Source organism: Crotalus tigris, unplaced genomic scaffold (assembly GCF_016545835.1).
Source record: "Crotalus tigris isolate CLP2741 ecotype Arizona unplaced genomic scaffold, ASM1654583v1 scf7180000017668.6805642782:7212621, whole genome shotgun sequence".
In the NCBI taxonomy this organism is placed as follows: domain Eukaryota; kingdom Metazoa; phylum Chordata; class Lepidosauria; order Squamata; family Viperidae; genus Crotalus; species Crotalus tigris.
Genome location: NW_024096554.1, coordinates 3933193 through 3960919, shown reverse-complemented (window position 1 = coordinate 3960919; position 27727 = coordinate 3933193). Strand labels below are relative to the sequence as shown.

The window sequence follows — 27727 nt, the reverse complement described above, 5'->3', positions numbered from 1 at the left end:
GGCAGGATGTCCACTGTCTCCTTTCTTGTTTATTTTAATTCTTGAAATACTGAATAGCAATACAAAACAGGATGAGAGGATTGTGGGAGTAAAGATTTAAAAAGAAACTTATCAATGTAGGGTTTTTGCAGATGACTTGGTGTTGGTTTTAGAAGATCTTTTGAAGGGAATTGAGACAATAATGGGAAAACTAAAAGATTTAGTGTAGGGGTCCCCAACCCCCAACCCACTACTGGGCTGTGGCCTGTTCAGAACCGGGCAGGGCGAGCAGTGGGCTGGTGTGCGTGCATGCATGCAGCTCCACTTGTGTGGATGGTAGGCTGGTATGCATGCGTGCATGCAATTCCATTCATATGACTGGAGTGCCAGCACGCATGCATACAACTCCACTGATGCGAGTAGTGGGCTGGCGCACAAGCGCATGCGCACCAACCTGCCTCACGCAGCCCAGTTCCCCTCTCCCTCCAGCCAGGCTGCCAAGCCGGAAAGGTTGGGGACTGCTGTTTTAGTGCATTAGCAGGTTTTGTGTTCAACAAATAGAAATCAAAGATTTTAACAACTAACATGAAAATAAAAGATCAAATAAAACTGATGAATAAAATGGGCTTTAAAATTGAGAAGAAAGTAAAATATCTGGGTATCACTATGACAAATACAAATTATATGTTATTTCAAAATAACCATATTAAGACATGGAATGAATTTAAAAAATATATGTTAAGATGAGAGAAACTGCCATTTTTATTGATGGGAAGAATTTCTATGATAAAAATAAATGTTTTGCCTAGAATTATGTTTTTGTCTTAGACAGTATCTGTTCTGATGCACAATTTAAACAGTAATAAAAGATATATCTAAATTTGTCTGGCAGTGGAAAACTATGAATTAAATATAAGATACTGTAAGATGCAAAGGAAAGAGGAGGAGTGGGTCTACCTGATTCGAAATTGTATTTTGTAGCTTGCTATTAGTGTGGATGAAAGAGTCAGTGCGGCTAAGAAATAGAAGGCTCTTGGTGTCTGAAGTACTTGACCTGAGATTTGAGTGGCATGAATATTCGTGGAATGACAAAGTCAAGATTAAGATGGATTTTAAAAATTGTTTTGTTAGACGTGCCATATTAAGCATATGAAATAGATACAAATCCAGTTTGTGCCCTCCAAAAACCCCTTTGTGAGTCTCAGCACAAGAAGCATTTTATAAATGAAAAATAATAGACAAACAAAATGGCTTAGTGTGAGATACTATAATTTTGTCAAGGGGAATATAACTTCTGGCAGAGGGATTATTTGCCAATGGTTTTCTTATCTATAGTTATTAGAAAGATTTAAAGTATACAAAAGAACTACACCTGAAATAGAATTGTGTATGAACGTGTAATTGCTAAACTGTGTATACTTTTACTGAAATTTGAAACAGAAGAACAAGTAAAAAAATGTATGATAAAGTGGACTGAAATTTTGGTTATAATATGCAGATGAAACACTGGGAAATATGTGGTTGGAAAAATTAAAATTTAGAAATTGATCTAGAATGTAAAAAGGCATTTCAAATGTATATTGGAAATGTAAACAAGAAGGTGTTAGAAGGTCTTCATCCTGGTTCATCCAAGCCGGGAATAAATAAGCAAACATGGTGACTGCTTTGGGAAGGTTAGTTTATTGCAGAAAGATGGTTCTTCAGGAAAGTGCAGAGGAGAGAAGAAGGGCGAGATTGAGCACATGGGCAGTAGGTTTTATACCCCCCCTAGCCTTTTGTTTGGAAGTTTGGAAGCGAACAGAAGTCTTAGTTTTACACATCCTGGTCATTCCCACCATAAATTTCAGATAACTCAAGTTAGGGAAGGCACACATTTTAAACATACCATGTGGTTGCATAGAGAAGAGAGAGAGAGAGAGAGAGAGAGAATCACTATTTTTTATCTTTCCTAACACAGTCGAAGTCTCCTTGTGAGACTTCTTTCCTAACTTTGCTTTGCTTACAGGGCCTTACCAGCTAGTTGCCCAAATCCAATTCTTTCATTCACTCATTCCATTTCATTTTCACACAGTCTCTCCCTTTTCCCTAACAAAAGGTTCTGTGCTCTGGCCAACCCCCATGCTGTCCAGGTTCTGCCAATTAAACAGATCCTTTCTGCGGCTAGGAAAGACCAGAAGGAGCAAAATCCAATTGTGATTGGGAAAAAAAGTCTTCTCACTCACACAAACAGAAATACACACATTTTCTTTGTTCCCCTGGGCTTTAAACTTAAAATTTAGAGGTACTCACCTTCATCTTCTTTCCAAAGCAGCCCTTGAGCTCAAACTCTCAAAACTCCCTTTACTACCCTAGCTCCACATGGGCAAGGCCTGGGAGACCCATCCACAGACACAAGGGGGTCTGCTGCCGGCAAGATGGGGCTTACCAGTCTCAGTCCATTGGAGAGGTTAGCTTGGAGTCCCATCTCGGGGTGCCAAATTGATAGAAGTAAAGTCTTCATCCTGGTTCATCCAAGCCGGGAATAAATAAGCAAACATGGTGACTGCTTTGGGAAGAAGGTTACAGTTTATTGCAGAAAGATGGTTCTTCAGGAAAGTGCAGAGGAGAGAAGAAGAGAGAGATTGAGCACATGGGCAGTAGGTTTTATACCCCCCCTAGCCTTTTGTTTGGAAGTTTCCTGTTCCTGTGGCATGAACCTTGAGGCTGTTTCTGAGTGTTTGTCTAGGCCTTGATATCTGTGGTTTAATTCTATTATCATATCCTGCTTCCCAGGTGATGGGGCTGATTCCTAGAGTTTGGGTGGGGTATGCAGATCTTCTCTTTTGTCTTCTTGATTGCTCTGGCTTCAACTTTCTGATGGTTTTACATTTGCATTTGTATGGGCCTAGCTCTTGCTTGAGGCAGAGAGATAGATTTGGGGCCAGGTTTGGTTTTAAAAAGTCCTTTTGAGGAAAAAAATATTTTTCTGCCCTTTTTAATATTTCTTCTCTGGGCTAACTTTCATCAATCCCCGCTTTGTGCCTTAAGTGTGAATTTATGACACACTTATTGGCACAACATTAAAATTGATCTGGTCAGGGAGACTTGGTAGGCAAGCTTTTAAACTGTTAAGCAAAATAATAATAATAATAAGACATTAATGGAGGCAGCAGAAAAAGATCCCTTTAATGGCTCCCAAAAGGGGAGCTTGCACCCATAAAGTTCTAAAAGTCAGGCAAAATTTTGTTAGGTGGAAAAGAAATTTATAGTGTCCAATATTCTGTGCCAATGATTTTCAAATGTTGGATGTCACCTTTAGCTTCCAGTCAGGTTTGCATGCCCCCCAAAATTCTTCACAGCCATGGTTCTCCTTAGTACATGACCACTGGCTGCCCAATTTCAAGGGTTGTTTCCTGCCTTAGCTCTTAATTCATCCAGGTTTGTAATGTCCAATATGCCAGGCTATTAAATTTTCTTTAAATTGCACATAATGAGTTCTAGGAATCCCAATCTGAGCTCAACAGTGCAAAATATTCAGGGCATAAGTTTGGGATTTTTCCTGTTGCTTCCTTAGTCAGGGCATACGAATTGCAAATCACCTGAGGGGGTCTAGTTCCCTCCCCTTTGGAATCTGTTGGAAGTTGGTCCCAGAAAGCTTTGGTGCAATAGAGCAAAAATCAGCCTGGGGAACTTTACTAAAGGTAGGTGGAGGGGATAGACTCAAGTATGATTCTGAATGGTGTGTGTGTGTGCACTTTTACAAAATAGTCAATACAAACATTCTGGATAAATTTTCCCTCCCACAAAATAGAAGTCCAAGGTGTTCAGTACTTGTTCTGCCACCTATTCCTAAATGCCATCTCTCCATTAATACATTCAACTGGCTTGTTACAATACAAATGGGGCAAGAAAGAAAAGTTTACAATGAGTTTCCACCTTCCCCACACAGTCTAATTTTCTCTTCTGAGGCTTCACATGGCACCACCTTCCTTCTGCAGCTCTCACAGGCATCTGGGTAAATGGTAGGACTTGGGAAGATGTTCCCCACTTAGATTGCATGGTGGCTTTTTAGTGGATGGCTGGATTCAAAACTCAATTGCATGGCTCAAATGGATGGAGGCAGCATCTGGGTCTGTGTGTTCTGCTTCCAAAGGCTTGGGAGAGGGTTTCAGGGCTGAAAGATATAAGAACAAGGTCTCCCCCCGCTTTCTGGGTGGACTCTACCAGGAGAGGCAGATAAAAGGTATGGAGAACAAAGGGCAGGAAAAGAATTGGAAGTGGGGTAGCTTGCAGGCAGTTTGAAAATGCTGAAAACTCCAAATAATTTTAAAAGCCTAATATTTTAAGGTGTGCAACTTTCCAGAGGTCGGAGAACATTTATTCTAAAATAGACCACATCATTTTAGAGATTGAGAAATGCTTATGTTTCAGAAAGCTTCATAGTAGTTTCACCAGTAAGTGATAGGATAAGAAAAGTAACTTTAAAAAATTATTTCCCCACAAAAGCAGACTTGAGTTTCAAAATGCTCTTGTAGATAGACACACATTTTTCAGGAAAAGGATAGATAAAACACATACAGTAAATGCAAGTGAAACTTTTCCAACAGATAAACTTAAAACAATCCCTCATGGTAACTTAAGGCTGTTCTTGAGCGTACACAGAGAGAAAGAGGAAAACAAACAAACAAACAAACACAATTTTTTTTTCTCCACTCTGTTTGTTGGCCAGACAAACAGTGAGGCATTTCCTTTTTGTGGCTTATTTTAAGCAGAATTTCTAGCAGAATTTAAAATTCTTTTTTCTTTGGATTTGAAACAGTTAACAGTCACATTTACCTCTCACGCACAGACTTTGACAAACATATATACACAAAGACAAGCGAACAGAAGTCTTAGTTTTACACATCCTGGTCATTCCCACCATAAATTTCAGATAACTCAAGTTAGGGAAGGCACACATTTTAAACATACCATGTGGTTGCATAGAGAAGAGAGAGAGAGAGAGAGAGAGAGAGAATCACTATTTTTTATTTTCCCTTTTAAGTATCTTTATTTAGCCAAATTGGTTTCCCAGCAAAGCCTAAGCAAAGTTTATTTTTCTTTCATACACTACACAGTCGAAGTCTCCTTGTGAGACTTCTTTCCTAATACAGTCGAAGTCTCCTTGTGAGACTTCTTTCCTAACAGTCGAAGTCTCCTTGTGAGACTTCTTTCCAAATACAGTCGAAGTCTCCTTGTGAGACTTCTTTCCTAACACAGTCGAAGTCTCCTTGTGAGACTTCTTTCCAAACACAGTCGAAGTCTCCTTGTGAGACTTCTTTCCTAACACAGTCGAAGTCTCCTTGCGAGACTTCTTTCCTAACAGTCGAAGTCTCCTTGTGAGACTTCTTTCCAAATACAGTCGAAGTCTCCTTGTGAGACTTCTTTCCTAACACAGTCGAAGTCTCCTTGTGAGACTTCTTTCCAAACACAGTCGAAGTCTCCTTGTGAGACTTCTTTCCTAACACAGTCGAAGTCTCCTTGCGAGACTTCTTTCCTAACTTTGCTTTGCTTACAGGGCCTTACCAGCTAGTTGCCCAAATCCAATTCTTTCATTCACTCATTCCATTTCATTTTCACACAGTCTCTCCCTTTTCCCTAACAAAAGGTTCTGTGCTCTGGCCAACCCCCATGCTGTCCAGGTTCTGCCAATCAAACAGATCCTTTCTACGGCTAGGAAAGACCAGAAGGAGCAAAATCCAATTGTGATTGGGAAAAAAAGTCTTCTCACTCACACAAACAGAAATACACACATTTTCTTTGTTCCCCTGGGCTTTAAACTTAAAATTTAGAGGTACTCACCTTCATCTTCTTTCCAAAGCAGCCCTTGAGTTCAAACTCTCAAAACTCCCTTTACTACCCTAGCTCCACATGGGCAAGGCCTGGGAGACCCATCCACAGACACAACGGGGTCTGCTGCCGGCAAGATGGGGCTTACCAGTCTCAGTCCATTGGAGAGGTTAGCTTGGAGTCCCATCTCGGGGTGCCAAATTGATAGAAGTAAAGTCTTCATCCTGGTTCATCCAAGCCGGGAATAAATAAGCAAACATGGTGACTGCTTTGGGAAGAAGGTTACAGTTTATTGCAGAAAGATGGTTCTTCAGGAAAGTGCAGAGGAGAGAAGAAGGGCGAGATTGAGCACATGGGCAGTAGGTTTTATACCCCCCCTAGCCTTTTGTTTGGAAGTTTCCTGTTCCTGTGGCATGAACCTTGAGGCTGTTTCTGAGTGTTTGTCTAGGCCTTGATATTTGTGGTTTAATTCTATTATCATATCCTGCTTCCCAGGTGATGGGGCTGATTCCTAGAGTTTGGGTGGGGTATGCAGATCTTCTCTTTTGTCTTCTTGATTGCTCTGGCTTCAACTTTCTGATGGTTTTACATTTGCATTTGTATGGGCCTAGCTCTTGCTTGGGGCAGAGAGATAGATTTGGGGCCAGGTTTGGTTTTAAAAAGTCCTTTTGAGAAAAAAAATATTTTTCTGCCCTTTTTAATATTTCTTCTCTGGGCTAACTTTCATCAAAGGGTTATCTTATTATGCTGGGTGGACATATGAAAAAGCTAGAAAACTTTGGATTCGAATTCACACACTGATTCACAGGATTTTCAACATTAATATACAAGTGGAGTTGAATCCAGGTCTCCCTGATTCTCATCCAAATTTTACATACCACTACATACATTGTTTCTCAATAATGGATGCTGACTAAGCATGCCTATGATAAACTGCTCATGTGAGGCCTTAGCTGTTTGTCACTAGCAGAAATTGCCATCAAACCTGTTAGCTAGCACAGCCGGCTTCAAAAAAAGGCAAAAATTGGATCAATATAATTGAAACTTAAAATTGGAAGATGCAAAATGATTCCTCCCCCCCCCTCTTTTTTTTTGCTGTTCAATAGATTACCTTTGTTTTCCAGTCCATGAAAGGATCAGGCTCACATTCCAAAGCATTCAGGCTGTCATTTTTCTTGCTTGCATGAGCCACACGTATCTCATTCCCGATATCTCTTAAGACCCTGTACTTTCTGTAGAACAAAAGGCAATTGTAAAAAAATGCAGTATATTACTACTGGATGAAAAGTGTTGTAGATGATCTGTGAGACCAAGGTGTTTGTACAATAAAATATACTTTACATATTAACTTCAAAGTTAGGAAGTGACTGCCAGCAGTTTGGATGGCGTATTGTGGGTTCTCTCATAAAAGAGCTGATAAGAACACCTGCACTGTTACAAAAACAACTATCTTGGTTGGACATGGCAACCACCGAACACTCATTTATTAGAAACCACCAGTGAGATTTCCCCTTCTATCCCTCTAAACTGACATGATATTCTTTAAACCCTCAATAGATTTGTGTCAGCTTTCTGGGCAAGCATATACTTCCAAACTGATCACTGGACTATGCCCATACTCTACTTTAATTTTTTAAGAGTTTTAATGGGACTACCCATTGCCCAAAAATGTATCTAAAAATAAAGATAACGCTAGAACACAAGGTAGTATGATTAATTAATTATACCAAGCAGGTGCTAATGATCATCAATACACACACACACACACACACACAGAGAGAGAGAGAGAGAGAGAGAGAGAGAGAGAGAGAGAGAGAGAGAGAGAGAGAGAGAGAGACATCAAGACTTAAAGGAGTTACACATTGGCATTTGAGCATCTGTTTATCCAGTACATTGGAACAGCCTTCTGGTCATGCCATCCCAACTCTCCCTTGGGATGTGTGCCAGCTCTCTGTAATATTATCTTCACCTTGTCCCCAGTGAGTGAGACAGCCATAAGTCATCCTTAGCTCTACTACTATTTCCCCCCCTAAAACCAATGTAATCAGTGTTAGCCACAAGTTGTGTAAGGTCTGCTGGCTTTGTCTTTCTTAGGCACAAAGGCAATCAAAACAGCTAATTTCTTACAAGTGTGATTTTCTGCTTGACCTGAGGATGAGTAGACAGCACTATAACACCGCAATGGGAAAGGCCCTTAGACTCTAGGAGATATATGGAAACAAACACTGTCTTCATAAAGCCTATGGTCTATTTTGTAATGGGTTTCCCAATAGGAATACATGTACTACCTTCCAAATAACTGCCTGTGATTGGAAAGGGAGGCTGTCTAATATTTTAGAATATCAGAATAACTAAGTTGCAAGAGACCTTGGAGTTCTTCTAGCAAAACCCACTGTTCAAGCAGGAGACCCTATACCATTTTAGACAAGTGGAAGTCCAATGTCTTCTTAAAAATCTCCAGTGATGGAGCACCCAAAACCTTTGAAATTAAGTAATTCCACAGATGAATTGTTCTGTCAGGAAATTTATCCTTAGTTCTGGATTGGTTTGCTCCTTGATTTGTTTCCATCCATTGCTCTTGACCTGCATTCAGGTACTTCGGAGAATATGTTGTATCCCACCTTCTTTATAGCAGCCCCTCAAATATTGGAACACTGCTATCATGTCACCCCATCACTTCTTCTTGTCATTAAACTACACATATCCAATTCCTGCAACTGTTCTTCATATCTTTTAGCCTCCAGTCCCCCAATAGTCTTTGCTGCTCTTCTCTGCATGCTTTCTAGAGCAGGGGTGTCAAAACTGCCAGCCTGCAGGCTGGATGCGTCACATGGAAACCACGCCCATCCCAATGCTGGCAATGTCAAAACTGTCCTGATACGTTGTGCAATGTCATGTGATGTTATGAGTTTGACATGTCTGTTCTAGAGTCTCAGCATATTGTTATATTGTGGCAATCAAAACTGGATGTCTAGTATCGATGAAAGAGAGGGAGACTTTGAGAAATAGGAAGTTATTGGAATTGCAAGTACCTGATTTGGGATTTGCACTCAAAGCACCTTTTAGTATTAGTACATCTTTGCTTTCTTTTAGCATAGTCATTCTACTGTACTTATTCTTACTATTAAATTTATATGCTACCCAACCTCCAGTGACTCTTTATTGTGAGGTTGGGGGGACTGGAATTCTAGAATTAGTTTCAGCTAGAGTTGGCAACTCCACATTGACAAGATAATGAATCTGGGCAGTATCGCCTACTCTGTACTTATACCTTTGATTTTTCCTGCCTAAATGTAAAACTGCTTTTCTGCACATTAAAATTCATTTTGTTGGATAGGGCCCATTGTTCAAGTTTGTCAATATCTTTTTGGATCCTGAGCTTGTCTTTGGGGGTGTTAGCTATTCTTGCCAGTTTAATGTCATCTGCAAATTTGATGAATTCCTCTTCTATTCCCTCATCTAAGTCATTTATGAAGATATTGAAGAGTACTGGGCCTAAGACAGAGCCTTGTGGTACCCCATTGCTTACTTCTCTCCATGTGGATGTAGTGCCATTGAGGACTATTTGTTGAGTATGGTTTGTCAGCCAGCTACAATTCCATCTGGTGGTGATTTTGTCTAGAAATGGGGTGGTTGCCTTAAATTCAGAGTTATCTTTCAGAGACTTATCACATTCAGCACCCTGTGTTAGTATTTTCAGAACTTTTGCTTTGATATCTCTAGTGATATCGTAATAGCTTATATGAAACATTTTACCGAATGATTACTAATATTCTTGTGAGCCATCTCATCCTTGCAGAGAAAATACAATGAGGGAATTCTGACAGCAACTTTTTCTCCGTATTAATTGCATTGTTCTCAACAATATCAGGCCATTGAGATGATAAAATAAATTATAAGTCATGTAATCAAATCCCGGAATTCAATGCTGAGGACAATTTTTTTTTAATTTAAAAGATCTGTAATGAATAGATTGCATAATTTCAGGTCTGTCATTCTAGCTCTTCTTGTAAAACTCCTTCCCCTATGGCTATTATGCTAATAATCAGACAATCAAGTCAAATTAGCCAGTTACAAAATTTCTGGTATTAACTTACGTCTCCTTGGACCAGAAATATGGATGACAGATCAGCATTTCCAGTAGACTATCAGCTGGGGTACTTTGGTCAGAGAGTTTCAGTTTTCTTTGGAGGTCTAGAATTTCCTTATGTTCCTTTACATTTTCTGGGCATTCTGTAGGCAAATCTTCAAAGTCCTTCTGGCCTCTCATCACAACATACAGCATAAGTTTTTGGAGATCCTGTGTGCACAAACAAATGTCCATATCACACCATAACAATTAGAGCAGATTCCCTTCTTTAGCCTCTATGCTGGGTTCTCACAGGGCAGTAAGTTCTGTGTCCAGATTGTAGTTCATCTTAGTTAACGCAGCAAGTCCCAAGCATGCCCATCACCATACAGTAAAATTACAACTTGTAAGTTATGATTTGCTTTACTCCATAGACTAAATGGACTTAAATGGAGTGAAGTAATGTTGTAGCTTTCCCAAAATGGTAACTCTGCTGAGATTCAAATTAGCACAAGGATGTCTAGCAGAACTGTAGATTTGTAAAAAGTAAATTTATTTTTAAAATGGAGCACCATGTCTAATTTTTATTTTAGAACTAGGTCTAATTATTAAGTATAACAGGGTATGTGGGTTTTTCAGAAATAAAAATACCATAACACATATTAGGTTTTTATGGAAAAAAGCTTCTGTAAAGACCAGAAGCAATTTTACATTTTTTTTTGTTCTTTGGAGATTATAATTATTTTTAATATTCTGCAGAATATAGAAGATTGGAGACAGATAAAGATAATTATTTACCTGTAGGTCTTTCGAGATTACAGAATATTTTGTATCATCAGTTATTTCTCTGCTCTTATCAAAGTCTGCTAGAAAAATCTTGCCAGTGACATCTAACAAAGTAAAAAAGAAATTGATAGAAATAAAGTATAAATTCTTTGAAAACTGAATTGAAGTAACAGCAGTAATTTTGCCACTATCTTTTGAGAAAAGACCCATCAGCAAAATATATTTATTTTGCATAAGGCGAGTGATCTGTTTTTTGAAATATTGTCTTACTTCATGTCAACCTAATGCACAAGGGACTTGGTTTACTTAAAATATTAAATTATTATTGCAGTATTATGAGAATGTATTATGCTTGGGCTTTGTCCATTGCCTATGAGTCAAGAGAAGCTTGTTACTTTTTATATCTGCTTTTGATTAAATGTAGATTTATTTATTTTTAGTTATTTATTTGTAAAATTTATTAGCCGCCCATCCTGTCACACAGTGACTCTGGGCACCTTATAATATTAACCTAGACAATTTAATATAAACAGTTTTTAGTAAACAAGCTACCTTCAAACCATACATTTATCCAGGGATCAGTTCTGCTCACACAATACAATTTTAACTTGCCTTTCTCCACAGGCCCTTCAATCTTGTTCTGAGGGTCCAGATTTTGATGGCCACAGAAGGGAGGAGATAAATATTTGTGCACTGAAGGGAACATTCCCACCAGCAGTGCACCAATTCAATTTCACACAGAGTTAATGAAGCTGTTTTGTTTTCACTAACTACGATGAAAAATAACACCCATTTAGGCTTTTGGAAGAGTGAGCCTCTTTCATTTGTATTTTTTATTGGATTTATTGCAATTTCTCTGATTGTTGTGAGCTGCCCAGATTATTGGGCAGCATCAGCTAATGTGAGGGAAAGGAGTTTATTCTTCTTTTCCATTCCAATGAGCTGAGAATGGGTGAACCTCCTCAGCTAACATAGATATGAAAGACTTTTCCTGTTCATGTATAAAGCACGAACAGATGTCTGAATTGAATCTGAGCTGAAGGATTGTACAGAAAAATAAATCACTGTTAACTTCCCCTCACCATGCAGTCACTACAGACAGTTTTTTCTTAAATTCAGCTCATTGCCAATACTGATTTCAGAATGGAGGGAAAGTCCCTGAAGGAAAGACAGCATGATGAGGAGGAGCCATCGCCTCTTCTCAACCTTCAACTATAAAAATGAGTCCTCCCCTTCATTTCACAAGACTGTCGGAGGAGAAGGAAATCATCAACTTTCATGGGGTACTGAAATTTTTTTTTATGGGACAGATGACCAGACAAAATTACCTTGGGATGACCTTTGAGACCTTTTGAAATGATAAGCAGTTTTGCCACTTATGATGATGAAATTGTTAATGGTTTGCTAAAGTGCCAAACTGGGGCTTTATAATATGATATAGGGAAAGCTGAAAACAACAAAACACTCTCTGCAAAAAAATTGTGAATTGTGCTGTTCCATATATAGCCCGTAAAGTTAAGTGGATTACACTGGAATAAGTGGGCAGACTGCCAAAGAAAACACCAACCTATCAAAATGTTACTTGGGTGCAGTTCCTGATGGCCAAATCCAAAGGCATGAAGTTCCTTTACAGCCTGAAATATTTTTTTAAGAATCTTTTTGCTTTCCATAGTTGTGCTATTTTCTTCCTTGAAGTACTCTTGAAGATTCTTTTCACACAAGGAGAGGCACAGGTAGAGACAGGTCTTTCTGACTTCCTGACCACAAAACTTTACCAGGTATTTGCTGGTTTGGCATTTCTCAAGGCACACTTTTTCTTGCTTGGCATTTTCTGACCCCTTGCAGAATACCTTCACAGCCACCTCTACTCCATCATAGAATCCCAGGTAGACCCCTCCTTTGGTGGTGTTCTGGATCCATAAATCTTGATATTGAAAGATCTTGAGCTTGCCAATCATAGGACGATGCATTCGATTGAGTTTCTGGAGTTTTGATCTCCAGCGTATGCTTGAGAATTCCTTACATATTTCTGGCTGCTTTGGATTATCTGGTGATTCATATTTCTGAAGAAGTTCTATCATATTGCTTTGGTAGGTTCTACAGGCAATATCCAGGACATCATCATCTACTCGTACTCCTTTTTCACATAGAAGCGTTGCTATTACTTTGTTTTGCTTCTTCACAGCTACATGCAATGCTGTTTCGTTCTTTTCATCAGCATCGTCAAGATCAACTTCATCTAATTCTAATATGGCCTTCACAAGGTCCAGGCTTTCTCTTTCAACAGCCAATATGAGCACAGTTTTCCCATTTACATCCCTCTTATTGGCATCAATGTTGTTTTTCAAAAGGAAAAGGGCCGAGTCTTCTCTGCCTTTTTTCCAGTCTTTGTCCTCAAATAGAGCATGAATCAATGCATTTGCATCTTGATTGTCACAGATATTTACATCAGCACCCATTTCCTCAACCAAGATTTTGACCAGAGCAAAATGGCCATGGCTGGCAGCATCCATCAGAGCTGTCGCACCTCCTTTTTTCACAGCCTTTTTATTCTCATCAACTTCACGATGCTGATTTACATCGGCTCCATTCTTATATAAAAATCTTAGGGCTTCCTCTTGCCCATAACAAGCAGCCTCCATGAATGCGGTGAAGCCATTGATATCACACTCATTAATATACGAGCCTTTATCAAGAAAAAGTTTCAAAAGGTTCACATTACCTGTCACTCCTGCTAAAATAAAAGGTGTAGCACCATTATCCTTCCTAGCTAATGGATCAGCCCCCTTTTCCAGTAGAAAGTTAACGATCTTTTCAGAATTTCTTTGTACAGCACTATGGAGAGGTGTCCAGCCGTGTTCCACCTTTGCGTTAATATTTGCTCCTTCTTCCAACAGCTGCCGAGCAAGCTGAAGGTCACCTTTTTTCACAGCAACATTTAATTTTGCTGCCATGGGTTTTCTGCAGGCTTCTTTCAGTTCTCAAGAAAGAGGTTTATATTAGATTTCCAGGTATTCTTATTACTGTATATTTAACATAAACATGTATACAGTTATGGAGACATCAACAGTTTGAATGAATGAAAGAACTATTCCTACCCAGAGTAGAAATTTCTAGAAACATCTGACTGACCATTATTAAAATAGAATACTGAATGAATCACATAATCAGATGTGTATTTTAGGCTTTATTCAGAAACTGGACTATGTTCAATAGGTCTTATTGCCAAAAACTTTATGACTCCAGTCTAAATTAGATTCTGGAAGATGAATCCCAGACTAATATTATGCCTTGCTATGCTAAGAACAATCACCTTAACCAATGTTACTCAGCTGAGGAGTGGGGGTGGGGAAACACACCATAAAAATATAAATGCAGTACTGTGCATTTATACTGTGCAGTACTGTGTTAGGCAGTTGTTCAAAAATCCTGAAAATTAAGAATGTTTTCAGAAATAGGAGTGTTGACTTCCGGTTTGCCATTGGCGCCTGCGGACGCATGGAGGTGAAACTCTGTCTTCAGCGTCTGATTTCATCCCACTGGGGGACCCTGGGAAGGGTCGAAAGTCGCCATGTAGGGGCGACAAGCGAGGAGGGGATCCCCGCTTGATCACGGGAGGGTGGTAGCCCTTCCGCTTGATCCGGGGCAACTTTCCAACCGGTGGGGGAAAGACCGGCCATAGCAATATGGCTCATCATTAAGCTGCTGACAGCTGAAGTCAAAATTATTACCAATCACCTTTAAAGCAACGCGGATGAAACTGGGTGAGATCTGATCTTCTCTTTAAGACTCTAAATATCTTTCCTGCAAAAGTATTTTTCCCCCTGTGAGGAGAGAGGGAAGGGAATTCCTGTCCCACCCTCTAAGAACAGTGGCGACTGACTACCCAGAGGAAACAAAGCAATTATAAAAACAATTTTAATCTAATTGGATGCATATACTTTTGAAATTTCAGGACTAAAAAGTTTTCCTAAAAGTTTTCTTATTCCTATTTCTACTGGATACGCTGATTTTTATCTAAAAAGAAAAGAAATAAACTTTGAAAAACTATTATATAAAAACGGGGGACTTAAAAAGTTTTAAATGGCATCAGTTACATCTTCTGGCAAGGTATGGTATTACAATTTGTTATTGACTAAATGAGACTTGGCTTAAAGCCTAGAATTTAGAAAAAACTCTTTGACCTTGTCAGATACCACCTGTGAAAAACTCATCTATGAAGAAGGAACTGCAGGGTGGCATATCTGGCCTGTTTGAACTATGAAGATAAATTTTTACTGATTTTCAGAGCTATATGTGGGAAATTGTTTTCTATTTCTTTACATGAGAAGTATTATACAAGATGATGGAATACTTTGGACTATAAATTCTTACTTGGCAAACAATTTCCACTATAAAGACTACCTACAACATGTCCCATACCTAGCTATTTTTAACATTTGATTTTAAAATTTTCAACTTAATACGTTACCAAGAGAATATGAATGAAAATCAGGAAAAAAATCCTTTTTATGTTGAAATCAATACACAAAACCATTCTTTCAGTGTATAACAAAATAAGAGGCAACATAAAGGAACAAGATGCCAGCTTAGATATACAAACCCAGATCTTGACTACAACCAAAGAACTAACAATGCAGCAAGTAATAGGAGAAGTGGAACAACTAAATACTAAGACAGAAGACCCAACTGACCAACAGATCCAGCCAACGGGAAAATTAGAAAAGAGAGTGACAACATTGAGAATGGAAAAGACTTTTTACATAAATCAGAAGAAATTTGAGGAAAAGGAAGAAGAACAGATTGAATGGAAGATAAATTTATCAGGACAATTATGGGAAACTGGAGTAATAGGGAGGAGAGTAAATGAAATAATTGGGCTAGCCCTTCCCAAAAAAACTGTAATTAAATGGTCCTTCTTATTTCAAATAATACATATAATAATAGAGGGAGAACTGTTTGAGGATTCAAAAGTACTGACATGGAAGGTTAGTTGGCAAAGGAAAAAAGCCAGAGTAAGGCTGAAAGAAACTAGGGTTTTGATCTAATAGAGCGGATTTTATACTATTGATTAGTAGGTTGAATATGGTGGAAAATAGATAATTTTTAGAAAATAAAGTAACATTATAATTGAATAGATAAGATGTGTAATAAAATTAATAGACTTTGGGTTTAATATGGTGAAAAATAGATAACTTTTAGAAAATAGAATAGGATTATATGCAAATAGACAAAATGTGTATTTAGAATTTTAGATTATAAAAAGGGAAAAATGTAGAAGTTGAGATAAGGGAAACTCTGGTCGCCTAAAGCTTAGAAATTATAATATACCAAATGTTAACCTGAATATTGAGGGGGAATTAAAGTCTGGGAAAAAAGCAATAACAAGACATTGATTATAAGGATTGAATGCAAACACAAGATATGTATAAGATAAAAACTATTGATAAATGTAACAAAGATGATTTTACTTAGTTGATAACAATAAGAACTATAATAGCTCAATATGAGATAGTAGATATTAAGGGGAAAAGAGAGGAAATATTTGATGTTGTAACTTGAGATTTGTGCTAAAGATTTATGTATGTTATTGAATTATTGATTACCCAGCCACCACGTTGCTTTTTAAATGTTTAATTGTAAAATTAGAAAACTAATATTATATAAAAAAAGAAATAGGAGTGTTAATAGTTTATTTTTATCAAGTAACAAAATGGAAAGTAAATGAACAGAAGAGAAATCCAAATCAAATCAGTATTTAGTATGACCACCCTTTGTCTTCAAAACAGCATTAATTCTTACACTTGCACAAAGTCAGGGATTTTGTAGGATTAGAGCACGGGTGTCAAACTCGCCATGTCGTGTGAAGTGTCGCAATGTATCATGACTTTTTTTGCATTGCCGGAGCTGGGTGGGCGCAGCCTCCATATGATGCAACTGGTCCACGGGCCGGCAGTTTGACACCTTGGATGATTAATTAATTATACCAAGCAGGTGCTAATGATCATCAATTTCATATACAGGCTGAAATACAGTCATTAACTGAAACAGAAACAGCTGTGTAGGAGGCTTAAAAGTGAGTTAGGAATAGCCAAACTTTGCTACTAAGGTTATAGAAGACAGTTTCATGATGCAGTGGAAATTTAATGCAGCAGATGAAAGACACATCATGCTTACTTCCTTTGGACATTGGAAAATGTTCAACAGTGCCATCAGCACAGAAATGGCAGAAACCAGTGGAATCCTGCTATACCCATCTACTGTCCGGAGAAGTCTGGCCAGAAGTGGTCTTCATGAAAGAATTGTGGCCAAAAACCCATATTTCCAACATGGAAACAAGGTTAAGCGACTCATCTATGCATGAAAACGTAAGAACTGGGATGTAGAAAAATGGCAGCAGGTGCCCTAGACCAGACATGTCAAACACAAGGCCCGCTGGGCTGTCCCAGAAATGACAAGGGACGGGTCCCGCTGCCCAGCCCTGGCCCACCGCAACCCAGCTGGGCACCTTGGAGTACATGCAGGAAACAGTGAGCAGTAGCTCATTTGCTTTAGCCCTCCCGTCCCAGCTTAACCCCCGTCAGGCCCGGTCAGGAGTGGAAGAGGAGGACGAAGCCGATGTGTTACAAAAAAGGAAAGCTTCCCCGTTCTTCCACCCCTTCTCTTTTTTTTTAACTTCCTCCCACTCTGTTCAGGTGCAGCTGAGGAAAAGGACGAGGAGGAGAAAACAGGAAGAGAGAGAGAGAGAGAGAGAGAGGGAGGGAGAGAGAGAGTGTGTGTGTGTGTGTGTAAGAGAGACAGAGAGAGAGAGCCAGGAGGGGAAGAGGAAGCCGATGTGTTACAAAAAAGGAAAGCTTCCCCGTTCTTCCACCCCTTCTCTTTTTTTTTAACTTCCTCCCACTCCGCTGAGGAAGCCGATGTGTTACTACTAAGGGTTGGAGAAACAGGTTTATTTGCGCAAAGGTTCAGAGCATTAGCATGACAAATTCTGAACCCCGGGCTACTCCCAGGGCATACGTTTTATCCCTTTAGCAACCCCAGCCCTGCCTGATGCGTTACCCTTATCAGCTATAGCAGGAGGGGGGGGGGAAGGAGAAGTTTATATAATTGGCTATCATACTACTGTATATTTCTCTATAAGGATATTATCTTACACCATTTGTGACTTTCAGTATAGCACACAGGTCACACAGTTCATTGTTACATGAAGGAAAGTTCCCTTTTCCTAAAACTTACAACATCAAAGCAAGGAAGCTTCTACTAATATGTTCTATTACTATGAGTAAGTATTTTCCATTCTGCCTCAGTAGTAGTAATATACTTAGTGCTGTTTGACCATAACATGTGTTGTTGTTTTACATATGCCTGGCTGAACAGTGTGTTTGGAGTTGCCTCTAAACGGGTGAGGGTTGCACTGTTCATTTTTTCCTTGGGAGAAAGTTCTATAATGGGGGTGCTGTCTCTGAGAAGACTCTGCTTATGGTCACTGTTCTATAAACCAAATCAGGGGGACCATCTGGTCTAAACGGATGGTAAACATAGATGATTAGGGGGCTGGAGGCTAAAACATATGACAAATGTTTGTGGGAATTGGATATGTCTAGCTTAGTGAAAAGGACTAGGGGTGGTGACATGATAGCAGTGTTCCAATATTTGCTGGGCTGCCACAGAGAAGAAGGGGTCAACCTATTTTCCAAAGCATCAGAAGGCAAATAATAGATGGAAACTAATCAAGAAGAAAACCAGCCTAGAACTAAGGATTTGTGAAAACAATTAAGCAGTGAAAAGGCTTGCCTTCAGAAGTTGTGGATGCTCCATCACTGGAGGCTTTTAGTAGAGATTGGATATTCCATTGTCTGGAATAGTATACGTCCCCTGCTTGAACAGGAGCTTGGACTAAAGACCTCAAAAGTCTCTTCCAACTCTTATTCTTTGAGAGAAGTGCTGCCAACCTCCCCCCTCCCCTGTCCCTTCCTGGGCACAGAGAGAAGGAGAGGAGGGAAATAGGAAAAAGGAAGGGAAGGAAGGAGATGGGAATGAAAAGGAGGGAGGCAGGGAAGAACGGGAGGGAGGAAGGAAGGAAAGAAGGAAAGAAAAGGAAGGAAGGAAAGGAAGGAAGAAAGAGAAAGAAAGAAAGGAAGGAAGGAAGGAAGGAAGGAAGGAAGGAAGGAAGGAAGGAAGGAAGGAAGGAAGGAAGGAAGGAAGGAAGGAAGGAAGGAGAGAAGGGAGGGAGGGAGAGAGGGAGGGAGGGAGGGAGGGAGGGAGGGAGGGAGGAAGGAAGGAAGGAAGGAAGGAAGTCCTGCTTTAGTACTTGACCACCAGCAGCTCTGTTGCCCTTTTGCCATTCCCTGGTGGTCTCCTATCCTATTGTTGAGGATGCTTTGCTTACAAAGCCAGGTTTCCTCACATGGAGAGGAGTGGGCCTCCCTCTGACCCACGCACTTTGTCCTCCTGCACCCACCATGAGCAAACTGGCCAAGGAGAGTGAGCACAGCAGCAGCAGCATTGAGGAGGAGGTAAGTGCAGCTGAGCACCCCCTCGGGGAAGTGCAGCTAGGCTAGGTAAGGCTGTGGGGTCCTGATGCCGTGGGAGCTCAAGGGCCGTGCTGGGCACTTGACCTCTGCTGCTCTGGGCAGTCCATGCCCCTGTCCAGGGGCCCCGTGCACAGCCTGAGGCTCAGTGAGGCTCCTCCAGTGGACCATGCCCTGGTGCTCGCCCTCTGTCCCACCCACCCTTCCCTATCCTCGGATGCACCTCATTGCTGTCCAGGCCCCCACAGGTGCCCCTGACATGAGTGACATGGAGTTGAAGATTCAGTCAGGATAATGATGTCTTCAGTCCTGAGAAATGTAGGCAAATACTTATCCATCATGCTATACCAGGGGTCAGCAACCTGCAACAGTGAAAGAGCCACTTGGATCCATTTCCCTCACAAAAAAAAAATCCTGGGAGCCGCAAAATGTGCGCGCGCACACGCGCGCGCACGCGCATGCGCACAGAACACAGGGCTTGATTGAAGAGAGGAGCTTAAGGCAAAACGTGCGCCTGCCCTGCCCCCCATCCAGCTCTGGTATGAACGGGCTCTGCAGTCCTGGCTTCTCTTCCCTTCGGAAAAGACTGCTCTCCCCTCACCCCGCGCTCTCCCTCTCTGGGACTTTCTTCTTGCTGCCTTTTGGCGCGAAGGTTCCCAGGGAGCGGAGGAGGAAGCCGACGGAGAGAAAGAGCTGCTGCAGTGAATGTTCTGAGGCAGCAGAAGACGGTCGCTCGGGCTCGCCTATCTCAGCCTGCTGCAGGAGGCTGGAGTTGAGGCTTCTGGTTTGCTCTGGGAGGGGTGCTTGGAAAAGGGAGGATGGGAAGCGGAAAGTGGGAGAAAGGACGCCTTCCAGCTCTCGGGGGTTCTTTCGCTGGGAGGTGAGGAAGCAGCAGTTCTGCTCCGTGGGAGGTGGGAGCAGGCAGCCTCTCCTTCAAACTTTGCCAAGTGACTCCAGGAGCGAAGCGAGCTACGAGTCCTAGGAATGTCAACTTTGCGAAAGAGGGAGGCGATGGTGGGATTAAAATAAAACGGGGGGGGGGGAGGTTGAGGAAACCCAGCAGATGCTTACATCAGAGGGCCAGCAAGAAAGGCAGGGAGAGGAAGAAAGCTTTCGGGGCTTGTGCACAGACATAGCGGACTCTTTCTCGTCTCCTGCCCTTGCTGCATCTCCTGTGGAGATCATTTGCAGCTCTCTGTGTCTCTGCAGCTTGCTTCTTGAAGCGATTTCAATCAGCCCCATTCATTGCCAAGAATCCCCATGGAAGTCAATGGAGGTCTGCGGCGAATCAAAAAGCCAGCTGCAGTACCTCCACGTCCGTTGATTTGACCGGCTCAGCGGCCCGGGGACGAGCAGGAACCGATGCCCCCACTGCCCGCCGGGCTTGCTGCCTGGCCTGGGGAAACACAAGGCAGGCTCAGCGCCCCGGGGACGGCCAAAACCCAATGCCCCTGTCGGCCGCACTGCCGCCCAGCCCGGGGAGATGCGAGGCAGGCTCAGCGCCCCGGGGACGGCCAAAATCCAATGCCCCTGCCGGCCGCCACTGCCGCCCAGCCCGGGGAGACACGAGGCAGGCTCAGCGCCCCGGGGACGGCTACAAACAAATGTCCCCGCCACTTGCTGCCTGGCCCAGGAAAAAACAAGGCTGGCTCAGCGGCCCGGGGACAGCTACAAACCAATGCCCCTGCCGCCTGCCGCACGGCCCGGGAAGATGCAAGGCTGGCTCAGTGGCCCGGGGACGGCCAAAACCCAATGCCCCTGCCGGCCGCCACTGCCGCCCAGCCCGGGGAGACGCGAGGCAGGCTCAGCGCCCCGGGGACGGCCAAAATCCAATGCCCCTGCCGGCCGCCACTGCCGCCCAGCCCGGGGAGACGCGAGGCAGGCTCAGCGCCCCGGGGACGGCTACAAACAAATGTCCCCGCCACTTGCTGCCTGGCCCGGGAAAAAACAAGGCTGGCTCAGCGGCCCGGGGACGGCTACAAACCAATGCCCCCGCTGCCTGCCGCACGGCCCGGGAAGATGCAAGGCTGGCTCAGTGGCCCGGGGACGGCCAAAACCCAATGCCCCTGCCGGCCGCCACTGCCGCCCAGCCCGGGAAGATGCGAGGCTTGCTCAGCGGCCTGGGGATGGCTACAAACCAATGCCCCCGCCGCCTGCCGCACGGCCGGGGAAGATGCGAGGCTGGCTCAGCGCCCTGGGGACGGCCAAAAACCAATGCCCCTGCCGGCTGCCACTACCGCCCAGCCCGGGGAGGCGCGAGGCAGGCTCAGCGCCCCGGGGACAGCCAGAAGCCAATATCCCCGCCATCTGCCGCCCGGGGAGACACGAGGCCGGCTCAGCGGCCCGGGGACGGCTACAAACCAATGCCCCCGCCGCCTGCCGCACGGCCGGGGAAGATGCGAGGCTGGCTCAGCGCCCTGGGGACGGCCAAAAACCAATGCCCCTGCCGGCTACCACTGCCGCCCAGCCCGGGGAGGCGCGAGGCAGGCTCAGCGCCCCGGGGACGGCCAGAAACCAATATCCCCGCCATCTGCCGCCCGGGGAGACACGAGGCCGGCTCAGCGGCCCGGGGACGGCTACAAACCAATGCCCCTGCCGCCCAGCTCGGGAAGATGCGAAGTCAGCTCAGCGGCCCGGGGACGGCCAAAAACCAAGGCCTCTGCCGGCCGCCACTGCCGCCCAGCCCGGGAAGACGCGAGGCTGGCTCAGCGGCCCGGGGAGGGGCAGGAACCGATGCCCCCGCCGGCTGCTGCCCCCGCTGGGCCTACCGCCTGGCCCGGGGAAGGGCAGGAACCAATGCCCCTGCCGGCCGCTGGCCCCGCCAGGCCTGCTGCCCAGCCCAGGGAGACACGAGGCCGGCTCGGCTGCCCCTCCGCCTGGTGCAGGTAAGCCCCCTCCCTCCTCCCCACTCACCCTCCATCTCCGGGTCTGCTCCTGCTTGGCCCACTAGGGCCGCAGCTTGCGGGAGGGCTGGCCCTTTCAACGGAGGCTCTGCTGGGCCGCTCCCAGCATCGATCCTGGGGCTTCCCCGCGCGGCTCTCTGGCCACATGCACCTCGGACTGGGCCAGCCCCGGAAAGGCCCTTCCTGGCCACCAGGGGGCAGGGCATCTGGCTGCAGGGCCAATCGGGAGCAAGGGGCAAATCTGCAGGTGTGTGAGAGAGAGAGAGATAGAGAGAAGGGAAGCACAAGTGCCTCTCTGTCTCTGTCTGTCTCTCTCTCTATGAAAATGGCGGAGAAGGCTCCGGAGCCGCAGGAGGTGGCTCAAAGAGCCGCATGCGGCTCCGGAGCCGCGGGTTGCCGACCCGTGTGCTATACCATCAGGGAGAGGTATAATTGGCCCCAAAGTTATTCTGCAGCAGGACAACGACCCCAAAGCTGCACCCAGTCATTAAGAACTATCTTCAGTGTAAAGAACAAGAAATCCTGGAAGTGATGGTTTGGCCCCCACAGATCCCCGATATCAACATCTGTCAGAACCCATATTCTAAGGGGGCTCTTTCTAACTTTAATTCTAACTCTAATCTTTCTACTCTTCTGGGTTCTGCCATGCTCCTGGAGAGGAGAGGGGAAACACTGCGGGCTATTTCTTTGTTTTTCTCTATCGCTACACTCAAAGGGGGGGGGGAGAAAGGAATGCACCTCTGGCAACTGGTTTATCTCTGCTTTCGGAAAGGAAGGTGCGAAGACCCAACAAAACATTGCTGCAACCTCCGCGCTTAAAGAGACCGGGTAAGTTACTTTTAAAAGCGGACAGAGTTGGATAAAGGATTTTTTTTATTGGATTTTATTTGGACTTTAGTTTGAAAGGTTGATTTTTATTTCCCTTCTTTTTTCTCTTTTTTTTCCTTTTGTGAGAGTGAAAGTAAAATGGCGATCGGAAAGTTTTTTTTTTTAAAAAAAAAAGCGAGTGAAATGGAATGTAATGGATTAGATTGTTCTTTTTTTAAAAAAATTTTCTTAAGGTGGATTTGTGTTTTGGGAAGATTCTTTTTTGTTACGTTCTCTTTTGTTATCTTTTTTTTTCTTTTAAGGGATTTTTTTTTTGTATTTCTTTATTTCTTTTTTGAAAGAAGGAAGAAGGAAGAAACAAAACTTTTTCTTTTTGAAAATGGTTCTTAACTTTTTTCCTTTCATTATAATGATCTCCTTTTGAAGGAGTTTTTGATTTTTTGGGAGTTAATCTCCCTTTTTTTGCTTAACTTTTCTTTCCCTCCCTTTTTTTGGGGGGGGGGGTAATTTTTAAGAAGTAGTAAAGATTTTCTAAGATGGCTCCAAAGCGTCCAGTAATTCCTACAGCTTCTAAGGTGGTTTCTTCTTCGGTGATATCATCAGTGCAACAATCTAAATCAACAGCTTCACCCTCTCCTTTGGCACAGTTATTAACGATAAAGGATTTGCAAGACATAATGGGAAATGCTATATCTCAAATCAGGGGAGAAGTGAAAGAGATTTTAGCGGAAAATAATAGGATTCTGAGGCAAGATATAGTTTTGGCTTTAAAAGGAGTTGCCTCTGTTCTTGAAAAGTTGAACTTTCGTGTAGATGAGGTAGAAGAAAAAGTGGAGCTGTTGGAGGGAAAATTTGAAGGCATGGAAAAAGAGATGGAAAATTCTCAAGATGAGATTCTTATGCTTCAATATAGAGAAATGGAATATGCTTTAAGAATTAGAGGCTTGAGAGAGTCTTTGCAAGGAGATATGAGAGAGATGGTTGCAAATGATTTTGCTGTGATTCTGGATAGAGAAAAAGAGGAAATATTCAGCGCAATTGAAAAAGCATTTAGAGTTAACTCTGTGGTGGCAAAGCAAAGAAATCTGCCAAGAGATGTGGTGATTTATTTTGAGAAAAGATCCCTGCGCAATGAAATTATACAAGCTTTTTACAATAAGAGGTTTCAGATTGCTTCACAAGATGTTATAATTTTAAAGGAGATCCCATCTAAAATTTTAAGAAGAAGAAAGGAGTTTGCTTTTTTAGTAGATGAGCTTAAAAAGAGGCAAATGTTGTTCAGATGGGATGTCCCGACTGGAATGGTGGTGAACTATCTGGGGACACGTTATAGACTTAATACTGTTCTCAAAGCAAAAGAGTTTTACACTTTGGTCCTGGGGGTATGTTCATCGCCACCTATCGCTTCGGAAGAGAAGAAGGTAGAATTGCAGTCTGAAGAGCCTATATTGATGAAAATTGGGAAACCTCAGACTGAGGGGCCTCAACAAGTTGAGATGAAGGAGCAGAGGATAACTCGTGTATCACATAAACGCAAAGAAAAGGAGCAACAGAAGAAGGAGGTTAAGGAAGCCTCACAAGTATTTGTTTCTGAGTCTGCAGGAGAAGCAAGATCTATAAACTTTTTGAAGCAACCTTTAAGGGCAGATTTCCAAGCACTTCTCTCGAGGTTTTTGGATAAGAAAGATTGACAAAGAATGTATAGATTGTTTTCAGGTCATTGATAGATTATAGTTCACTGTGGATGGAATTGAGAGAAAGATTATGGAGATCGAATGAAAACTTTAGATAAGAAGTTTAAGCTTAGTAATTTAAGGAGTATTCAAAAGAGTATCTTGTTTTAATGGTATAACTAACGTGTATATGTTTATTTTTGATGATAAAGAAAGAGGGAGAGATTAGATTTTATATAATATAAGTATGATATTATGGAGATTGAATGAAAATTTTAGATAGGTAGCGTATGTTTAGATATCTAAGGAGCATTTAAAGGAATATTTTGTTTTAAATATGTATAAGGGAATTTCAATGTTATAAGTAATGTTTATATGTGTGTTTTTGAGGGTGTTTATAAAAAATGATATCTCATACAATATAAGTTGGATAAAAAAATATTACTTAGTTTTTGAATAATTTATATTTAAAATTTAAGATATTTTATAGACATTTTTTAATTTTCTTTTTATTTTTCTTCTTTTTATTTGATTTTTTTTCTGTTTCTTTTTTCCTTCCTTCTTGTATTTTTTTATATATATATTGTTGTTAACTATTTTATAATTTGTTTAATTAATGTATTTAGATTTGCTTATGGTTTATATGTGTCTTAAGATTTTTTTAAAAAAATTTTTAATTAAGCCTTTATTCAGCTCTGGGAAGGTCGGGGGAGGGTAGGGGAGGGTTGGGAGGGTTTGGGGAAGGGAATTGTTTTCTAAAGCTTAAAAATTTTCAATAAAAAAAAAAACATCGCTACAACCCTGAGACATCCTGGCGTTATCAGCAGTTTTCCCACAACGGACCTAACACCTGGGGATTGGCCCAAGAGAACTGACTGGATGAACTTAGGGGTTGGAGTTTGCTTGGGACACTTTTAACCTATTGATCTGAATGGGAAATCCTCAGATCCTGTCTATTATGCCTGCTATCAGCTTCTCCTAATAAAAGTTCCTTTTGGAAGAAACTGCTTCCACGAGTTCTGCTTTCTTAGGATGAAATTTTGAAGTGGGCCCTGACAACATCTTTGAGTCTGTTTGAGATTACGTGAAAAGACAGAAGGATTTGAGGTAGCCTACATTGACAGAAGATCTGTAGTTAGTTCTCCAAGATGTTTGGAAGAACCTTGAAGGAACCTTGCTAAGTTCCTTCAAAAACGGTGTGCAAATATACTTAGAAAAATTTGTGCTGTTTTGAAGGTAAAGGATAGTCAGGCCAATATTGATTTGATTTGTATTTTTCTTCTGTTCATTTACTTTCCATTTGGTTAGGTGATAAAAATAAACTATTGACACTTCTATTTCTGAAAGCATTATTAATTTATAGCATTTTTGTACAACTGCCTAATGCTTTTGCACAGTACTGTATAAATAAAGTATAAAAACAGAATCCATTCAACATCTCATGTCTCTTAGGGTTGTGAAGCAACAGTTTTTAGATTTCCTGCCAGCATGAGACTTCTTTGCTACAGGAAGTCTTCATTTAATGACTACCCCCTTTTAGCGACCATTCACTGTTTACTATTATGATGAAAAGGTAATTTTATGACTAGTCCTTGCATTTACAACCTTTGCAAGTCTGTAAAAGAAAAGAAAATTGAAGTAGGATCATAAGCAGTCACAATTTCACTTAGTGACTGCTTCACATAATGACTGAGTTGCCAATCTAAATTGTAATTGCCAAACGCAACTGTATTTGTGTTTGTATTGTACCCGTCTTTGCAACTTTATGGAATATGCTCTTTAAAGTTAACCTGATTATTTATATTTTGTTTCATAGACCAGCTCTGCTATGCACAGAACAATTTCCACATCCGGAGTCAAATACTACATTTTTAGATAAGCCAGCCCTGTGCAGTACTTCCTCCTGGTCCAGCATTACTCAGCGTTCAGAGGAACTATAACTCAGTGGCAGAGTTTATTATTTTCCTGCAGGTTTCAGTTTTTTAAATCCTGCCCAATGATTTCTATCTTGGCATTTTTGTCCAACCATTGAGTCCTTCCCAAGAGCCTGGGATATTATTATTATGGTCAGTCACTTCATTATTTCTTCCCCAGCTTTCAGCCCAAATTGAAAACCCACAAAGAATTATGGCCTGAATCCATTTATCTCAAGGAAGAACTCAATGAACTGAGTGGAGCTTATTTCTGAATAAATAGGTGTAAGATTGTTCCCCTGCACCGCACACAGAGGTTTGTATGACATGTAAAACGAACCAATTCGATTTTTGGTCACTACGTTCAGCCACAGAAAATAGCACCAGAATACATCTTTCTTTCTACCACTTCTAACACACACCGATCTGCTCTCCGATTTCAACCTGCCTCTAGTTCCCTGCGGGTGCAGAAGTTGTTTTCCTGCCTAACAAACAAAGGATACCGTAATGAGCGGCGCTATGAAAGGCATTAACTTCCCCTGTTGAATTTGCCTAATGCGCTCTTCTTAAAAGCATCTTCTCTCTCTCTCTCTCTCTCTCTCTCTCGGGAGGCGGGCGGGAAGACGACCCAAAGCTCGCCAGTCGCTCCTCTTCCATCGAATCCCGTTTATCCAAGACTTTTCGTTCCTCTGACCCTGACGCTCTTCCTCAAAACAGACCAGCGTTCACCGTAAGCTACTTCCTTTTTCTTCCTCCTCCACAGATCAAGAACGCCTTCCGCTCTCACGGAGCAGCAGCTTGAGGCGCATTGGGTGAACGCGAAGGCAGGGTCGAAGGCGAGGGGACTTCCTTTCCTGACAAGCGGCTTCCTCGTTTTTCCATTGCCTTCGTTCTGACTTCTGTAGGCGGCGGTGGCGGTCTGAGCTCTGCGGGAAGGAGGCGGCTGGTAGAGGAGAGGCGGATGTAGGAGGAGAAAAGAGGAAGGACATTCTGCGAAACTGAAAGTTTCAGAGGATGAACTGGGGGAGAGTCAGGAGTCGTCCATTCACTGCCTAGCTCTGGCCCAGTCTGCAGCTTTGAAAATAGAAACAAAGACTAGAAACGGTGGGACTTGCAGGTTAGAGGGACATGAGAAAAATATTTGAGATGCGGATCCCTTTATATTTATTCAATATTGGGGAAAATTCTAGATAATTATATCATCCCAATTCATAGCAATAGCATTAGACTTATACAC

At 42.3% G+C, this 27727-nt stretch overlaps 1 protein-coding gene across 2 annotated transcripts in view; it reads right to left on the bottom strand.

Moving 5' to 3' along the window:
• RNASEL (ribonuclease L) overlaps positions 1 to 27461 on the bottom strand; it is a 34221-nt gene extending 6760 nt beyond the window's left edge. The window contains exons 1-5 of one of the 2 annotated variants that reach the window (XM_039337116.1): positions 26994 to 27461; positions 12210 to 13665; positions 10655 to 10746; positions 9885 to 10087; positions 6899 to 7019 (exon numbers count right to left, since the gene is read on the bottom strand). In XM_039337116.1, coding sequence (XP_039193050.1) covers positions 6899 to 7019; positions 9885 to 10087; positions 10655 to 10746; positions 12210 to 13596 — 1803 coding nt within the window. In that variant the 5' untranslated portion in view covers positions 13597 to 13665; positions 26994 to 27461. Of the gene's footprint in view, positions 1 to 6898; positions 7020 to 9884; positions 10088 to 10654; positions 10747 to 12209; positions 15249 to 26993 lie in introns of those variants that run through there. The other variant, XM_039337117.1, reaches the window with a different exon arrangement.
• Positions 27462 to 27727: the final 266 nt, after the last annotated feature.